The sequence below is a fragment of the Cuculus canorus genome, chromosome 2 (genome assembly GCF_017976375.1).
Source record: "Cuculus canorus isolate bCucCan1 chromosome 2, bCucCan1.pri, whole genome shotgun sequence".
NCBI classification, from domain to species: Eukaryota; Metazoa; Chordata; class Aves; order Cuculiformes; family Cuculidae; genus Cuculus; species Cuculus canorus.
Window position 1 is genome coordinate 9,727,360 of NC_071402.1, and position 18,173 is coordinate 9,745,532.

Sequence of the window (18,173 nt, forward strand, 5' to 3'; positions counted from 1 at the left end):
CTGGGGAAGGAAAAAACTAATAACAGTAACCACAAAAATGAATTGGTTGTTTATTACAGGCATGGAATACTATAGTGAAAGGGTTGGGGGGGTAAAAAAAAAAATTAAACTAATTCGATAGCTGCCAAAGATACCACAAAATTGCAGCTAAAACAATTTTTATAATGGAAATGTATGCACAATGTATGTAGTTTTTAATAACCACTTAGGCTGCTTTCTCATACTTTACAACCTGTGAAAATTATAATTATTTATAACTTCCTGTCAGAAAACACTTATTGGGTTACACTGGTAGCAAGGTTTTTCTCAAAAAGAAAGTAAAAATAATCAATTCCCTCCTCCCCCACACCCCAAAAAAACCCAAACCACCAAAAACAGAACAAAAAACTTCTTTTCTCCATCACTATGTCATACTGATTTAGGTGACTGTAATGCTGTAACTGCTGTCTCTGCTCTCTTTCTGCTGTAGTTGGAGTCATCTCCAAAGTGTTTACACCACAGGTTTATCATCAGATATCCAGGTTTCACTGCTCATACTTCCGCTTGCTCATGGTGACTCTTTAAGCCATTCACTTCTTTCCTTGGCTTAGGATTTGTATCACAAGCAGGTACACCCCACGCCCACAAGGCTGTTGCGAGGCACTTGTAGGCTAAAAGCCAGAGGATCTACTTGTGCATTGCATCCCTGCTGCAAGCAAGCAGTCTGCTACCCATTGTAGGTTTCAAAAGTCTGTATTTGCACCACGCTAAGCCCTGAGCTGAATGTGGGTGACCAAATGCAACAGCCTCCTGTTATAATAGCTCCTTATGGAAGTATCTCTGGATAGGAACAAAAGTTAAGGTTTAAGTCCTTCAATGTTTTGTTATGGCTTAGAACTTTACTGGTCTGACTAAAGAATTATAGCCCTATGGATATGGTGGTGATAGAAAGAGATTCAAGATGAGTTCTGCCTTTGGTTTTAATGTTCATGAACCACAGGATTTCCACGTGTGCTGCATGCAGTGGCCCAGATACTGCAGTGATAGGTGGCTTGTCGCTAGGACAGACAACAAGACAGAGCAAATGTGGCACAGCCCACAAATGTGGACTTGAGAAACATAACAAAGCTCAATCCACAGTCATCTGCCTTGTTTACTCCATGACCTTAATGCAGTGGCACACCTGGACCACCCAGAATCCTTTCCCAAACATATTTAGTCACCACTGTCTTGGATCAGGTGTTGCCAAACTACTCTTGGCTCCTATTCTCCAAGGCTACCCTTGAGAAACACCTCACACTTGACAGAGGATGAAGACTTCCTGAAAGGAGGTCCTTTCTTTTATAGAAAGGAAAACTTTGTCTCTAAGTTTTTATGGAGAGGGTCATAGCAGGACAGAAAGCTGTTAACACTGAGAGTGCTGATACTAGCGGCTTGTAGGTATGTCTCAATTCAAAACAGAGGTGAAACAGCTTGGATGAGCACGCTAGGACTCAAACCACCAGCTTATAAAACGTATCACCTTAGAAACGTAAAAAGATTTCAAGTCTGCTTGTGAATCAGAGACAGAAACAGGGAAAATTGAGTGATTAACTTTCTGAAAATGGGCTCCATTTAATACTCAGCCCCTGAGATTGCACAGAGGCAGGAAAAAGGGGGCAAGGAGGTTTCCCTTCAGTTTGCCTCCTTTCAGATAAAGGCCCCACCCCACCACAGCTCAAGATCTGTACCTGGCTAAAGTCAAATAGCTGCCCACTGGGGAGAAAGCAAAATCTACAGTCTTCTCAGCAGACCAAACCACCGTGTGAATCAAGCTAAAGATATCCACCAGCCTCTGTGGCCTATCACAGGTTTCACATCTACTGTGGAGTCCTAGCTCAAGAGGGCTATGGACTCTTCAAACTGACTGTTATCCAGAACTGACAGACCCTGATGCCATACTCAATTAAAGGATAAAACTATGCATATATACTAGGTGGTGTGAACATGGCCCACTGCTCTTCTTCCACTTCCTGATGGTTCCTGCCTGCAGTGTTTCAATGCAAACCATGGGAGTGTGGATACTGGAGGCAAGTTGCTCATGTCTACTGACATTTCATCACTATTTCCATTGGAAGAGGCTGGGAGTCCCTGTGGGTCTGCAGTGTGTCCTGACGGATCAAACAAGCCAAGAGTCAGATATTGTGTGTTCTCATTTCACCTCCACTAGAAGACTTCCTGCAGAAGCATCCTAATGCCTGATTCTGCTTTCTGTCACCATAGGAAACCATACACAAAGGGATCACATTGTGGATTGAGCAACATTATACAATCACTGTACAGCAGCATAAATGATTACACAAGGGTCAAGGAAATATAAGAATAAGTTTCAGGGGATTCTTCTACCATATGTAAAACAGACATTAGAAATACACAGAATGGGGCTGGGAGCCACTTTTCTTCATATTGACAAATACTTTGCTGTTTGGCACAGGATACTCACCGGTAGAAAGCCTGACATTGAGAAGAAATATATTTTGCAGGTTTCATAACATAAAAATCAATGTAATTGCTGAAATAAAAGTTTTCAAGCTTGACCACTCTCCAAATTCTAGGAATAGTATCTGACTGTATAATTAGGTGACTATTTGTGAATAAAAGCCACTCTATTAATTCTTTTACTGTCACAAGAATAAGAAGACTCAAGAAATAGTTGATGCAGACTATGCAAACAACCAAGACATCTTTGACACAAAAGAGTACACAAGGAAGCATTAACACTCTGAATCCAATATAGAGTTAAGGAAAGACAATTCAGACTTTTCACAAGGTATAAAAGTCTGTGCGATTTGTGTTTACCAATGACATTGGAAGCCTCATAGAAAACGAAATCATATTCCCCATTTTCTGTTCATTTGCATAAGAATTTCCCAAGTTCTTCTGAACATAAATGCATGCCTGAGATAAAAAACCCAAAACACACAGTTGTTATAGGATGCATTTCTTACCGAGTGGCATTTTCCAGAGCCCTGGAAAATGATGAATAATCATCAGTTGAGTGTTCGAGGGAGTAATACCATGTAGCTGCATCTTCAATGAACAAGTTGGAGTCTTCTCCTCCCAGAGAGTTTTGCAGAGCCTGATAAAAGGCTGTTTTGCTGTTGGCTCTTCCTTGACTTTCTTCAAATTTCTGAGAACAAAATGCATACATGGAATTTAGAAAGAAAAATAAAGCATATTTTTTTAATGTAACAGTATAGGCTGAGATCTCCCTCTGCTGGAACAAGACCACTCTACTGTGATCTCTGATTCCCAGGGGAAGAAGGAGGAGGGGACAGTCCTACTTCTGCTTTCCCAAGCCAGCCAGCTGAATTGCCTTCCTCAGAACATACTATAGGACTGAATTCCTGAGTTGGTAGGTCCAAATCATAGGTACAGTGCTGTGCGGATACACCTCTAAGACTAGAAAAATATAGCTGTCTCTCACAGGAGTAGTCCACATGGAGAATTCTCCACCGTAGGTGTACCCAATGCTCTCTTTCTAATGAGGTCCCTGCAGGAAAACTAAAAAGGAAAGAGGAAGACACTGTTCCTGTCCTTTGGGAAGTCCACAAACCAAATACACCATATATCTATTTCACGGCCATATCACTCCTGCCTCTTCTGGAAACACCTACAAAGAAATGCAGCTGCCTTAAGACCTGTATTTCTGTCCCTCCTCAACTAATATCTGCTCTAGCCCTGCAAAAGAAATCCCCTTCCTCCAAATCACAATGAAAGCAGCAGCAGTCAGGATCTTCAAACTTTGTAAGATCTGGGGCATTTCAGACACAACAACCTCGAAAAGCCCTTTTCTCCGGATCTGTGGTCTGAAACCTTTCCTGACATAAAAGCATTTTCACAAGAGCAGAGTGCCCATGTCACTGCAGAATTGCTGATAGCAGAGGGACCATCTCCTGTGACAAGCTCTGTACCCTATCCTACTTCACCAAATTGAAAGCCTGCTGGAAGTTTTCAATACATCTTTCTTTGAGGAAGATTTTTACTCTATCAATCTAGACTTCCCACTACTTTCCTGAACTTTCCTATGGATCAACTCTTTTTTAAAGCGGCCACCTTGTAGGTGCACGCTGGCTGAAATTTAGTATAAGAACTTCAGAGAGAAAGACATAATAAACCACCTATATTTTTCTAGACAGTTTGTCTGATGAAAAATACATTGTTGTCTGCCTTTCCAGTTATCCTAGATGCTTTACTGAATATATTATTTTGATGGCCTGCACCCGGTTTTCATCACGCACCTAGGTCTTTCCACAACCCTATACAGAAAGTACAGAGAGAATAATTACTTTTCAACAGATTCACAGAAATGAAAGATGGAAAATAAGTTCCCGACTACTGAGGCTGAGATCTGTCCATACTGGCATACTCTGATGCTTTGTGCATTTTGATAAGTAAGTTTACAAGAGATTTTAAAACACTACCAAATATTGTAAGGTCAAAAAAGATCTTGGAAATTCTCCTCGTATTTGTAATAAATTCTTTATGCTAGATTTTGGCCCATACAATGTGAAAAGAGCCATCTGGTGCCAGTTTTAGTAATACAGCTGTACTTCGAGAAAGGTCTGCAACTCACATGACACGTCACTTCATGTGCAAAGTTGGCACATATGAAACTGCATAGCACACTTGCCTGCAAAATCATTCAGTTTAAGCACAGCAAGGACCCGTATATTTTCCTGTAAGAATCAGAAACCATCACTGAAGACCGGACTGCAAATTCAGAAGTTGTATTTCCATTGGCTTCTACACATGTTCATTCAGGTTCCTACTAACCAGAAGAGGCATTGCTGCTAATTAGGATTCTCTCATTTGGTGACTAGGGCTAGTGGATTTGTTAGAAGCTATGGACAAGAACAGCTACTTTTCTGTGTCAACGCAAAGCCTAAGTCCTTACCTGAAAAACACCCTGTACAAAGCAACTCTCATGCAATGTTTTAATTTTGTTTAAGTTGTGTTTTTTTACATGGATTTGTAATCTTATTTTACACCGGTCATGGATACTTGAAATAGAGAAAAGAAAGAAAAAAACAACCTTTAGGGTATTATATACCCTACCTTTACTGCCTCATCAACTGCCAAGCACTAAATAAACATTACAGTTGAAAAATAGAGAGAAAGAAGTGGATCATCATACAATGCATTGTTAAATCAAGGAAATCCTTGCCATATGGTTTTGCAGATACCTAAACTGGTGAAGATGAAGTTTCATGAACAAGCTCTTTAATGTCAAAAAAACCCCAACCCTGCTTATTAAATACGGGAAGATCAATTCAGGGTAGGAAGACCCTGAGCGGCAAAGTCCTAGAAGTTTGGAGAGCATTTAGCAGAAGTATCAGATTTGCTTACTCTATTCTCACAAACATCCACTCAGCTATTGCTGAAAACAGCATTCCGTGCTAAATGGGCCTTTGATCTGACTCAGTGCGGTCAGTCTTAGGTTTTTACTGCGCCTATGTGCTAGTTTCTGTGATCTTCAAAATACATCAGATATTCTGGTGAACTTTCTCAGCAATCATTGATAACAGAGTGGAGCTCTTGAGATGTATTGAGTCAGATGAAAGAAGACTCAACCAGCAAAGATGGATGAGAAACAGAACTGGCATTTGCAAGACATTTTTCATCCCAACCATCACTAAAACAGCGCAACCTGAAACACGATGTCTTCAGTGTCACTTTGGCTACAATATAATGTAAACATCTAACCTTAGCATGATAGCACAAAACAAAGTAATACAATCAAAATAAAACCCATGAAACAGTGAAAAAGTAAAAATATTGTAACTTTTCAGAAATTGATTCAATTTGACCAATTTTCCATGTTCAACAAATGTTTCCCTTTAGAAAATGTATGACCAAGGAAGAATTTCCAAATAGCAGTAGATGCCACAGCTGTTATCACATCAATACAAACAGCTGCTCATGATGTAAAATAATTTACATTCTGCTAACCTTCAAAGAGGTATAAGCAACTGGCCTCAGAGTTACAGTAGAGTTTTGAACTTCTTTTAGGAAGTAAGTTAGAAATAGAGTCAGCAGGTGCACCGCTTTCTACTGTTCTTTGGTGATGCAAATCAGTCATAAAAGTTGTATACATAATGAGTTATATAATGTTTGCTGTTCTTGTTGCTGCAGCATAGCTTCTGGAGAGTATGAATGAGTCTTGTCCAGTGTTTTACTTAAAAAGAAATTGTAGCAGTTGGTAGATCAAATGTTTACATCTTCCGGGGAACAAAATGTACTTTTCTGACAAACTGAAATAGTGATAACACTAACAAAGTATGTACAGGTCTTAGGTCTTAAAGGGCTTTTGATAAACGTTGTCACAAAAGATGGTGAAAGACCTGCCAGCCAGTCAGCACAATGCTTTAAGGACTCCAGCTAGTTCCAAGATGAGGGAAAGAGTCGATATCAGCCTATTCTCATCACTGATGACATTTATGAAGATACTGATGCCCTGATCATTAAAATTAAGATACACGTATCTGCCACCTGTTGTATGTTGCTGAATACCTTTATCCATAAAGAAATTAAACTGACTGTAATATACTGCAGAATGGAAGATCTAGTCTGCGTAGATCCAGATGCTTATATGAACTAAATAAACTGTAGCTCTATTTATCTACCTCCCCATTTCCTGGTTCTGGATTCTGCAGCCAAACAGATTTTTTCTAAGGAGGGAAAGAAAAAGAAAGAATATACACAAAGTGTCCCAACTAAATGGAAAGTTTGCAGTCCTTTCATTGTGGAGATTACATAGTAGGCACAGAACATATGGAGGATATAAACAAGACCATACTGACTAATATAAATATACAAATACAGATGTGCATCAGCATGAGTAACTCTGCACTTAATGTCAGTAGGAACCATTAGATCCAGCCACCTAAGCATCACATGTAGCACAGGGATAAAATTTTGCCCAGTTGGGAACTGAAATCAAAATTTGTAGAGGTTTATGCTCAGCTGCCCTAATCTGTGACTGCTCAAAAGTAACATCCTTGGAGGCCTGCCATGGGAATTGCAGTTAATAGGTTCAGGCCAAATCAATCCACTTGCCAGACCAAAATGCATTAGGGCATCACTTGCCATTCCCTTAAGAAGCTCTGCTTTGTTTCTCACTTAGTTTCAACCATCTGATGGCTGCACTGAGGATGAGTACGAAATGCTCCAGGAAGTGGTAAATCTGTCTCAGTTCACATGAATAAGCATTCAAGTGAATGCCACAAAACGGTCATTTCCATAGGCAAGACATTGACCACGAATGTTCAACATACTCTCTGCTGTGAGCATCACTGAGACCTCAGCCTTTAACTGTAAACAAATCAAACACAGATGTTTTGCTACCACATAAGTGGTGCCTTCTGTCTTTCTATTTAATTTTTAATAGTAAAAAGGTCTTAAGTGGCATAAGCACAGTGTTGCAGTGGGAGTACAGACACCCAACCTAGCCGAATGCCAGTAAGCCCCCATAGAACAACATGGTGTCAACTGGATCTACCAACTTTAGATCTAATTGCAGTCTAGAGGTTTTGCTCTCAATTCTAAGACTCTCCTGCTATGAAAGTCTTATCAAACTTGCATGCAGCTCCAGTCTAAGAAGCTAAGATTTGCATCATGTCTCAAGTTTGCTTGCATCCAATGGATAAAACAAATAAAGTAGAAGAGTGGGATATAGTGGGAGCTGTCTCAAATCCTTCTAAGGTCTGTAGTTAGGAGAGGACAGCATAGATCAAAGATCCCATATGACATTACAACAGAGGAAATGGGGTACAGACTTCTCGGTAGCAACTACCACTTGTACCAGTTTCTACCACTGGGGCTAAATAAGTCTGTCACCCACTCAGGACTTTATCATCTGACTTTGCAACTGCACATGGTCGTGTCTATGACATAGAAATGCCCTTGCAGAACTGGAAAATGCATGGGTTTAAGTATCACAGTGATGGAGAAGTTATTGTATTTCCCAACAATTAATACAAACTGCATCAACAGGGAAGAAAACGGAAAAATTTAACCTTGCAGCAAGTCTTTAAGAATACAGTCTGAAGACAGGAATGCAGACTTGTCAAAGCAGTCATATTTCCTCAAGTCCTAAAAACCTGAAGGCACAGGAAAATAAAAATAGAGGGAAAAGAGCATAAAAAAAATCATTGGTTCTGAGAACATGAAAATAGCTTAAGGAAGTCAAAAGGGAGAAAACAAAGTTTAACCATGTGCCAAGAACATTTGAATTTTCTGGAACACAGATAAAATCTGACTTACAGCAGTAGCACCAAGTAAGGGATATACTATTATAATAGCTAGTAAAGTTAATTGCCCTTCTAAGTAAGGCTAGTTAAACTTTTGCTGAAGGAGATCAGAAGATCAACAACAGGAGATTTTGAAACATCTCTTATGTTGAGGTAGACATGACCATTTCTTAGGGTTGAGTTGCATCAAATTTTTGAGTCCCCCTCCATTCTTATATTCTGTGAGCCTTCATATAAAGACAATATTCCAGAATTTTTTTTTTTTCAAAGGCAACATTTTACTGTTGAGCTCTCAGTTGGAAGTGTTTTTGCTTTTCATTTCAACCTGACAGTGCTGGCTTTTAGCACTTATGGCTTTCATTAACACCATGATTTGTTGCATAGTTTCTAATACATCATGGAATTTCATTTTGGTTATGCACACTGTCACATGTGGAAATAGCAGTAAAGGAAAGAATTTCACTTCACAGTCTTCATCACATGACTTGTAATGAGGTTACTGAGGTTTATTCTGTCTGGTAGGGTCTGGAGGCGTCTGCAGGCGTCCAGCATCACAGTCTATTTCCTATGACTGACTTCCTCTTTTAATTGATTCCAAGAGAGAAAGATACATAAAATAAGAGTAGGAAACTTCTAATGGAGACTGAAAAAAGTAATATAAAATTTATACGTGTGGGTCAAAAAGCATTCTTTCAAAGGGGTAATTTTGTTATTAATCCTGAAGTAAATTGGTCTATATGTTATTGGCTACCAGCAAAGAGAAGCTGCGATTGACCTTTCACTGTCTCCTAAGAGTTGAATTCTACACAATTACAGAAAGAGAATAACAGACCTCCATTTCACTTAGATAACCCTCAAAATAATCCCTGGCGCATTACATTCTCCTGTTGATTACTTAGCATATATCTGAGCACGTAGGAAGGTTTAATTTAATTTGGCACTGTAAAACAGGAAAGTGCTAACACTCCCGTCGTAGAGGAGGATGAATGAACAAGAAGAGGTTGATATGCTGTCTCAAGAACAGACAGACCTTAGCCCACATGTCAGGCCAGTGCTATTCTTAGTCAGTGCTGTTCTAGTCCATATTCAGAATTATCTTTAAAAGAAAATGCACTCTTTAACAGCAACAGAGAAAAATGGTTGTCACAAAAAAAAATGTTGGCATGGAAAAGACTTAGTCCCACTGCACAATAACCAAGTTAAGAGCTTGCTTTTTCTATGTGAGATAGAACTGAAATTGCAATATAAATACGGTTTTAGAAACTGTAAAGCATATTGCTGCATATTAATCATAGAATCATAGAATGGTTTGGGTTGGAAGGGACCTTGAAGACCATCTAGTTCCAACCCCCCTGCCATGAGCAGAGACAACTCCTACTAAATCAGGCTGCTCAAGGCCCCATCCAACCTGGCCTTGAACACCTCCAGGGATGGAGCATCCACAACTTCCCGAGCAACCTGTGCCAGTGCCTCACCACCCTCATGGTGAAGAATTTCTTCCTCATGTCTAGTCTACTAGACTCCCTCAGCACGTCCTTATGTAGGAGGTGCTCCAGCCCTCTGATAGTCCTTATGGCCCTCCTCTGGACCTGTTCCAACAGCTCCATATCCTTCTTATGTTGAGGATTCAGAACTGGACACAATAATCCAGAGGCCTCACAAGAGAGTAATAGAGGGGCAGAATCACCTCCCTCGACCTGCTGGCCATGCTTCTTTTGGCCCAGCCCAGGATACGGTTGGCCTTCTGGGCTGTGAGCACACATTGCTGGCTCGTGTCAAGCTTCTTATCAATCACACCCCAAAGTTCTTCTCTGAAGGGCAGCTCTCAATCACATCATACTCCATCCTGTATTGAAACCCCGGATTTCCCTGACCCAAGTGTAGGATCTTGCACTTGGTCTTGTGAGGTTCTCACAGGCCCACTTCTCCATCTTGTCCAGGTCCCTCTGGATGACATCCCATCCTTCTGGTGTGGCAACTACACCAGTCATCTTGGTGTCATCTGCAAACCTGCTGAGCGTGCACTCAATCTCACCGTCTATATCATTGCTGAAGATATTAAACGGCACTGGTCCAAGTAAGGACCCCTGAGGGACACCACTTGCCACGGATCTCCATCTGGACATCAAACTGTTGACCACTACCCTTTGTATATGACATCCAACCAAACAGTCCACCCATCAAATCCATATCTCTCCAATTTAGAGGGAAGGATGTTGTGGGCAACCATGTCAAAGGCTTTGCAGAAGTCCAGATAGATCACATCCATTGATTTTCCCATGTTCATTGCTGTGGCTGCCCCATCATAGAAAGCCACTAGGTTGGTCAGACAGGACTTGCCGCTGGTGAAGCCATGCTGGCTGCCACTAATCACTTCCCTGTCCTTCACGTGCTTTAGCATAGCTTCTAGGAGGATCTGTTCCATGATCTTCCCTGGCACAGAGGTGAGGCTGACAGGTTGGTAGTTCCCAGTGTTACCTTTCCTACCCTTTTTAAAAATGGACACATTACCATTCTTCCAGTCACCGGGTACTTCTCCTGACTGCCATGACTTTTCAAATATCATGGAGAGTGTCTTGGCAACCCCATCATCCATCCTCAGGACTCTGGGATGCATCCCATCAGATGCCATAGATTTACATGTTTTCAGGTTCCTTAGGCAGTCATGAACCTGATCCTCCTCTACGGTGGGAGGGGGTTTTCCTCCCTGGTCACCATCTGGTTGTCCTATGACACAGGAGGGGTGAGGAGAGTGGTTGTCAGTGAAAAATCATGCTAAGTCACTACTGATCTCTTTTCATATCTCTCCCATAATATATTTGTTTTAATCAACAAATATGATAATGTCATCAGTTACCCTAAACAGGACTGTCTGAAGATGGACAATGCCATTGCATATTGGTAAGGAGTGTAATTCAAAAATTATATAAATCAAAAAGCCTGTGTCCTGGCTGTATATAATTGCTGTCATCACTACAATAATAGCAATACCATCAGTTCATTCACAGTGAGTCTTTTCCTACCTTAATTGCCTTAGCTCTGCTGATCAAGCCATCCTGCTGAGCACTTCCAATGAGGAGATCTACCTTCTGAAGTTGTGGACGCTGCAGGGCTTTAGCTAAAGGTTCCCGAAGGTAAACTCCATCCATTACTGGCCCCCAGTACTGGAATGGGCCACTTATAGCCAGGAGCTAGGTTAGCAAAATAAGAAAGAATAGTGCAGTTAAATTAGCTTACCCTGTTCATTTCCATTTTGCTTATGCTTTGGACAACTAAGTTGATAGCATTTAAGTGAATAAGGATCAGTTAACGTAAGCGCAAACTAATCACTGGCAGGAAACAATGTTTGTGCTGAGTGTCTCAGTAAATGAAACAAGCTGAATAGGCCAAGGGAACTGATTTCCTTATAGTCATAAAAATATTGATTTAAATTAGGGATTGGTTCTGTGCTGGTCCTGACCAGAAAATGTATTGCCAGTGGGTGTTTTAATCTGTAGGTAGAGGACCCATCTCTAGAACTGTTTATACTGCAGCTTTCACAAGTCTCCCACTTAAGAGACAGAACACTGATATCCCTCCCCACTTCCTCTTCTGCAAAGAGGCCTTACTGAATTTACAAACATTTGATCCTCCTCAATACCCAGGGCAAATAAGACAGGACTGAAAGAAAGTAAAAAGTACGTTTACATTAATTTTGGAAGACCTGGTCAAAGTCATGTAAAAGGAATTTAGTTTGAAAGAGAATCAAGCTGTGAGTATTTGTAAGACAGAGGTGGATGTCAAGGACATCAGCATCATTCCACCAAAGATAGTCCAGTTTGCTTTCACAAGGATTCAGCCCAATTTACTTTTTAAGCTTCTTCACAGCTTCACATCAATGGAAACTTTTTGATTCCCTGTAAATGGCATATATTTTGTTACCGTGTACCTTTGTCTGTGCATCATTGAGGACACGAGCAGGCAACTGGCGGAGGCAACCTATGATTTCCTCACTGGTGGATGACAGGCATCCCACATCTTCAGCCAGGACTGCTGCTTGGGTCTGCGCTCTCCTCTTAGTAATAACGGATGCTGGAGAAAAAGCTGAACCTCCCTGGAAAAGAAACATAATATCAGTCAAAACACTTACTGTCAAAACACCTGATCCCTTTGTACAGGTAAAAAAAGATCAGAAACAAAATTGGCCCAGTTGCAGAATGTAAAATGCCGGTATTTAAATAACAAGAAGCAAGTTCTAATGATCAAAGCAATGGGAAGAAGGGCGGGTTTGGCTGTTTCCAGCTCTGCCATGGTTATTTTGGAAGACATCTGAAAAGTGTCTGTATTACATCTATAATAAGGTCAAAAATCTATCTGAAAATTTTGCTAGAAGCAGAAACATTCAGACAGAAGCAGATACAAAGAAGGTGGTGTGAGGCAGATCAGGGAATGGAGAGTCCATCTTGCAAGAGGAAACTAAATCGAGCTTTTTTTCCTTAAATGTGACAAACAAGGACTGAGATCAAACATGATTTTTATGAATAAATCCATGAAAAAGAGCTATTTATAACTGAAGGGCAATGCTCATACAAGGCCAAGTGGGCATTAACCACTCACATTGAGAGTAAATAAATTTAGGCTAAAAAAGCTGACATACCTAACCCAAGGAGCAGTGAGGGTTTAGAAGAAATATCAACAGAGGTAGTGGGACCAAAGCTAAACCAAGTCGCAGAAGATCAACCAGAGCTGGAGCACATCAAAAGAGGAGCACAGGCTACAGTGAAATCTCTATCCCAGACTCCTTTCTATCTTTCCTACAGTTGGGCCAGCATGGAAAAAGTCCTCACCAAGAAAAGATGGGACAATGTTATTGAGTAACCACAAAAACTACTTATTGAAAATGCAGATAAATTAGCATAAATCTGATAGGATTTGACCTAGAACAGAAAGGCTGGAATAGCTCTGACATGGTTCAAATGACTAATTTCCAAACATTTACATCAGTTTACTATAACTGTTAAGTTTAGATTCTGTCTTCTGAAAAAAAAAACCCACCCAAAACCTAGATGCATGATGTGAAAGACCCTGATCTATTAGTTCTTACTGAATCTGTTCAAAGGATAACTACAAGTCTGGGTAAGCATAAAACTGGGGGAAAAAAAGTTAAAAAGAAACAGAAAACAAACAGAAAATTCTTAATTTGAAAGTCTCAAAACTTTGAGCCTAAAGAACTCTGTGCAGCCCTGGCCAGCACCCAGGACTTTTTTTTATACTTCAAACAAGCAGACCCATTGATACTAATGGATACCTTTGGTCACAACTGGACAAATTGGTTTCCAAAAATAATTAGAAAGAGGTTGTTGTTTAGATGAAGAAACAGTCTTTTTAGTTCACTGTATGTAGAATTTCTAGCTTCCTGAAAGGTTTCTCTTTTTTTTAAGGGATCTTGAAAACAAGCAATTATTAGTGTAATGACTGTGTTACAGATGATTGCAAGTAAGATTGTCAGTCCTGGGACACTAGAAGAGCCATCTCTTGTTTTAAGAGAGCAGAAGGACTAAAGAAGAAGAAATAAACACCAGTTGGTCTTATTCCTCACTTCTGTCCTCCATTTAGATGAGAACTTGAGTGACCAATGGGCTTTATCCTCACGTGGGATTTGCGGTGGCCTATTTTGCGTTTGTAAGGCATGATATTTGCCAGCTGCTGACTAGGTGCACTGAGTCAGTTGGTCATGAGTGAGAAAGACAAATATCCTTGATGAGAGCATCTCTGTGTGTGGGTGTTTCCCCAGGATGCAGAATGAGAACACTGCTTTTCCGTCTGGCCTTCAGAAGAGCACATTCATCCGTACTGGGATGGGTGAGACTAGAGAAAGGATAAACTGCATGCCAGTTTTCCTCAGAAGAGAAGCTTCCTTGCTGTTCCCTTGGAGCAAGGAATCATATGACTCCTTTGTACAGTAGAGAGATCAGATCTAGAATCGCACAATATTTGCCCACTAATCCAGCAAACTTTCTTCAACATCAGATCTGAATGTGGTCAGTATGTTTTATCTAAATGGCATTAATTTAAAACAAAACAAAAAAACCCAAACCAAAACAAAACTAAAAGCCCCAAATCATAACAAATGAAAGAGCTTTGGTTTCCCAAATTCTGAAAATGGAAGTTTCTGTGGAAATTCCAAAGGTGGCTTATTAGATGGCTAAGTTTGACAGGGAAAGAGAGTAATGAGATCAGATGACATACAGAAATAAAAAAATCCACTGAGAACAAGCAAAACATCGTAGTGTTTTTGAACACATCTCCTCACAGGGATTTTAAAAGCTGTGCAAAGTTCCTCTATCTGAGAGAACTCTAGAAACTGAAAGATTGCCCTTGATTCAAGTACCCAGTCAAACAATGATCACAAAAGGTTCTGGATAGAAGTGTCCAACAAGACGTTCCTGCAGAGGAAATGCTAAAAAGCCTGGACAGGCAAATCCTCATGTCACAGCACTGGATGTGTTTGGGTTAGCATTACATATGGTTCAAGATCTACATGTAGAAGAAAAACTCAAAACTTCTGCAAATATGTTTCTGAGGTGAGGGGAGTTCTTATTTGGAGCCTTATATTAGCTGTGGATATTTTCTCTTCTTTGTGTAAGTGGTTAGAACAGGTTTATGTGCCTTTATTCTGTTTTTTCCTTCTGTTTTTCATGGTAATGGCCACTTCCTTAGTCTGGTTTTGTTTTTTTTTTTTTTTTGCTAACATCCACATTCAGGAAGCATATTTTGTGTTTGGGGTTTGAAAGAGATGTGGTATTGACTACTGTTATTCATGTTTAGTTGTCATTGGGACTGGAAGCGGATGATAGGGGAACTTAGGACATCATTCAAGCAATAACTTTATGTTCCTCCCTCTGGTGCGTCTGAAATAAGTTCCAGGCTCTGGAAACAAGACTTCTCTTACCACAAAAGTTAGGCAAGCAAAACTGTAGTTCTCTGTTTTTCAAATTCCCATTGCAATTCATGCTCATTGCTTCCTCATCCTCACCAAAAAAAAACCCTCAGGAACACATAAATGAGAGCAGAAGATGGAGACTACCCCAAATTAAATTGCTTCCTTTTTGAGCCTGCAGTTTTCGCATTAAAAAGAAATCTTCCCTAAATGCTGCAGCCACATTAGAGGTATGCTCTGGACACAGAACATTCAGCATTTGTATTGGCCTCTTTCCTTATAAAACCATAATTTATTTGTGTCATTAGTCCCAGGAACCAGTAATGAAGGAGTTGTGTGCTTTAAAAAATAAGACTCTTTAAGCAGAAGCAGAAATAGTGGAGGACTGTTCATTTCCATTACGTGACACTCATATTAGCATCAACATGTCAGAATCATGAATCAGGAAAACAAAAGTCATGAGGTCAGCTCAAAAATAAAAAGCACTGTGTTCTTCTTGTTAGTCTTCAGTTTGTTTTAATTCTCCAGAAATTCTTCTATACCTATAGAAACAAGGGCTAAAAAATTCTAACTAAAAAATAACTAAAAAAGTTTTTTGAAAGCAAACCTTAAAAAAATGTGTGATATACAATAAAACTGTGAATGTTATCCCTCTTGCCGTCACAGGGTATTTCCTACCTCAGCATCATCTAGAAGGGCTTCACAGGGAACACAAGCCACATGCAGTCCTTGTCTCAATTGTCCTTTACAGATTGACCCACTGCCATCAGAGGAAGTTCCAATGACATTTTTGACAATATCTCGGATGAAAGCATTCAGTACTGAACAGCTGAGAAGACGCTGTTGCAGCTGTGTTGCACAATCCACAACAGCTATATTACACTGTCCCCCTGAACTCATAGGAAAAGTGGGAACATTACAATGAGTGTTGGGCAATAGTATGTACTGTAACAAGTTATGGCATTGAAAATGGAAGGCAAAGATTTCAGTACTATTTAGTTCAGGCACCGACAGCTTCACAAGCATTTCTTTACTTCTTTTTGAAAAAACAGAGGTTAAACTAGACAGTAGAAATTCACGTGCTAGGAAATTTTGCAACTTGCAATGGTGAGAGGTTAATGAATGCAAATAAGTATTACAAGAAGATGAATGCTTTGATATTGGGCTGTGACTGGCTGAGTTGAGGCTGGTACCTCTTGCAAACTTCTCTCTTGGGACATCATAGCTCACAGATTGGCAGTGGTGCGATCCTGTCCATCCCAATTCTCCCTCCACTTGTTGGGTACACCTGTCTATTCTCATTTAGCCAAATGCTTGTTTTCTGCTTCATATGTCTCACAGTTCAGGAGCTTTTCATTAAATAGCAACCCTTGCAGCTACTCTGATTACATAATAAAATAGAATATATAGACTAGTAATATAAGCTCTACCTCTGTCTCCCAGAAATCCCGGAAAAGACAATTGCCATATAAGCTGCAGTGCTGAATATCTTGTAGTTCCTCATTTACTCTGGAAACCAAATTCGGCCAAGTTTTTTTAAAAAAAAACTGATTCACACAGATCTAAGGATTAGAAACTTCACTGCAAATTATTTCTTACCACCCACGCTCTGTAAACACAAAACCTACGATTTCTCCTCACATCATGATCTCTTGTTTTTCCAGCCTGACTTGAAACTGAAAACCCTGCTTGAGCCACATTCGTCTCTTCAACGCATACATTACCTTCAAATTAATGCAGTTTTTTTGATGGCTACAAGTCAGCAGGCTTTCTGTCTGCTCAGAAGCATGGTACAGACCATCCAAATATCAAGATCAAAAAATATATAATGAAACCTGTTAAACCAATGAAATCATAGAATCATAGAATTATATAGGTTGAAAAAGATCTTTAAGATCATCCAGTCCAGCTGCAGACCTAACACTGTCAAGTCCATCAATGTCCTGATGCTTGTACTTTTCAAAAAAAGCCAGATGCACACAGTTTACAGCCAGAAATACCTGTTAGACCATCTGGTTTGACCTCCAAGTTTGCCAAGGCTCTCCCAACTGCTGAGCTCAAATGCTTCCTATCACTTAAAACCTTGTCTGTGTTTGATTAAAGACTGATCTTGCACAAAGCATCCAAGCTGACCTCAGAGACACCGAGAAATGGGTACTGCAGTCATTTCCCTCGCGGTTCAAGCTTGAAGATTTTCACTCCACTGACAGAAAACTGCATCTTATTTCTGTTTAAGGATATCTTCAGTTTAAGTTAATGCCAGATTAAAGAAACCGCTTATATCCTGTTTTTTTCTCCCTGTAAAAATAAGCAAGCTGCAACTAAGTGACCACTATATTTTTTCCCCAATTAGCTTAACAAATTATTCTCTAAAAGACTTTTTGTGCAGAGTTGTATTTCAATATCCGTCATTTCTTTTATTTAGATATTGTATTCTGCACATGGCAAGTGCTTACAACACAGCAAGGTTGCAAGGGTCTCTGTGAAGATATTTTTTTTTTCCAGGCTTTCAGATAAAGTCTGTCTTCAAGAACCTGGGGGAACAGAAATCTTTAGAATCAACTCTGGGAGTGTCTCTCACAGCTAAGGAGCTACGTGCCAGACACATGGCAAATACCAGCACACAAAATGTAACAGGGAATCAGTAGGTCAGTCCAGCAATGAACAGGGAGACATAAAATGTTTTTCCATTCATAACTATCTACTAGAATTTTGATTTCCAGATAAAAAATAGGGGAGAAGAGAGGGTCCTTTCTCTTCTTAGAAAAACAATGTTTTGAAGGTTTCTTTTTTTATACATGACTCTTGGCAAATCCCTCTGCTGTAATCAGAGACAGTCCTGCAGGTGCAATATTCCTCTCTTAAGGAATTCACTGAGTTGTTGTGTCAGGTTAGTGACTTAAATAACAGGAAACAAATACTTATAACATGACATATAAAGCCCCACTTAATTCCTATAAAAACTTTCTTCCTTTTAGATGTAA

At 39.9% G+C, this 18,173-nt stretch overlaps 1 protein-coding gene across 1 annotated transcript in view; it reads right to left on the reverse strand.

The window, feature by feature from the left end:
- The window catches only part of TG (thyroglobulin), a 156,279-nt gene that overhangs the window by 19,043 nt on the left and 119,063 nt on the right, over positions 1-18,173 (reverse strand). The window contains exons 42-44 of the mRNA XM_054060798.1: positions 12,199-12,363; positions 11,294-11,461; positions 2,967-3,148 (exon numbers count right to left, since the gene is read on the reverse strand). Coding sequence (XP_053916773.1) covers positions 2,967-3,148; positions 11,294-11,461; positions 12,199-12,363 — 515 coding nt within the window. The remainder of the gene's footprint in view (positions 1-2,966; positions 3,149-11,293; positions 11,462-12,198; positions 12,364-18,173) is intronic.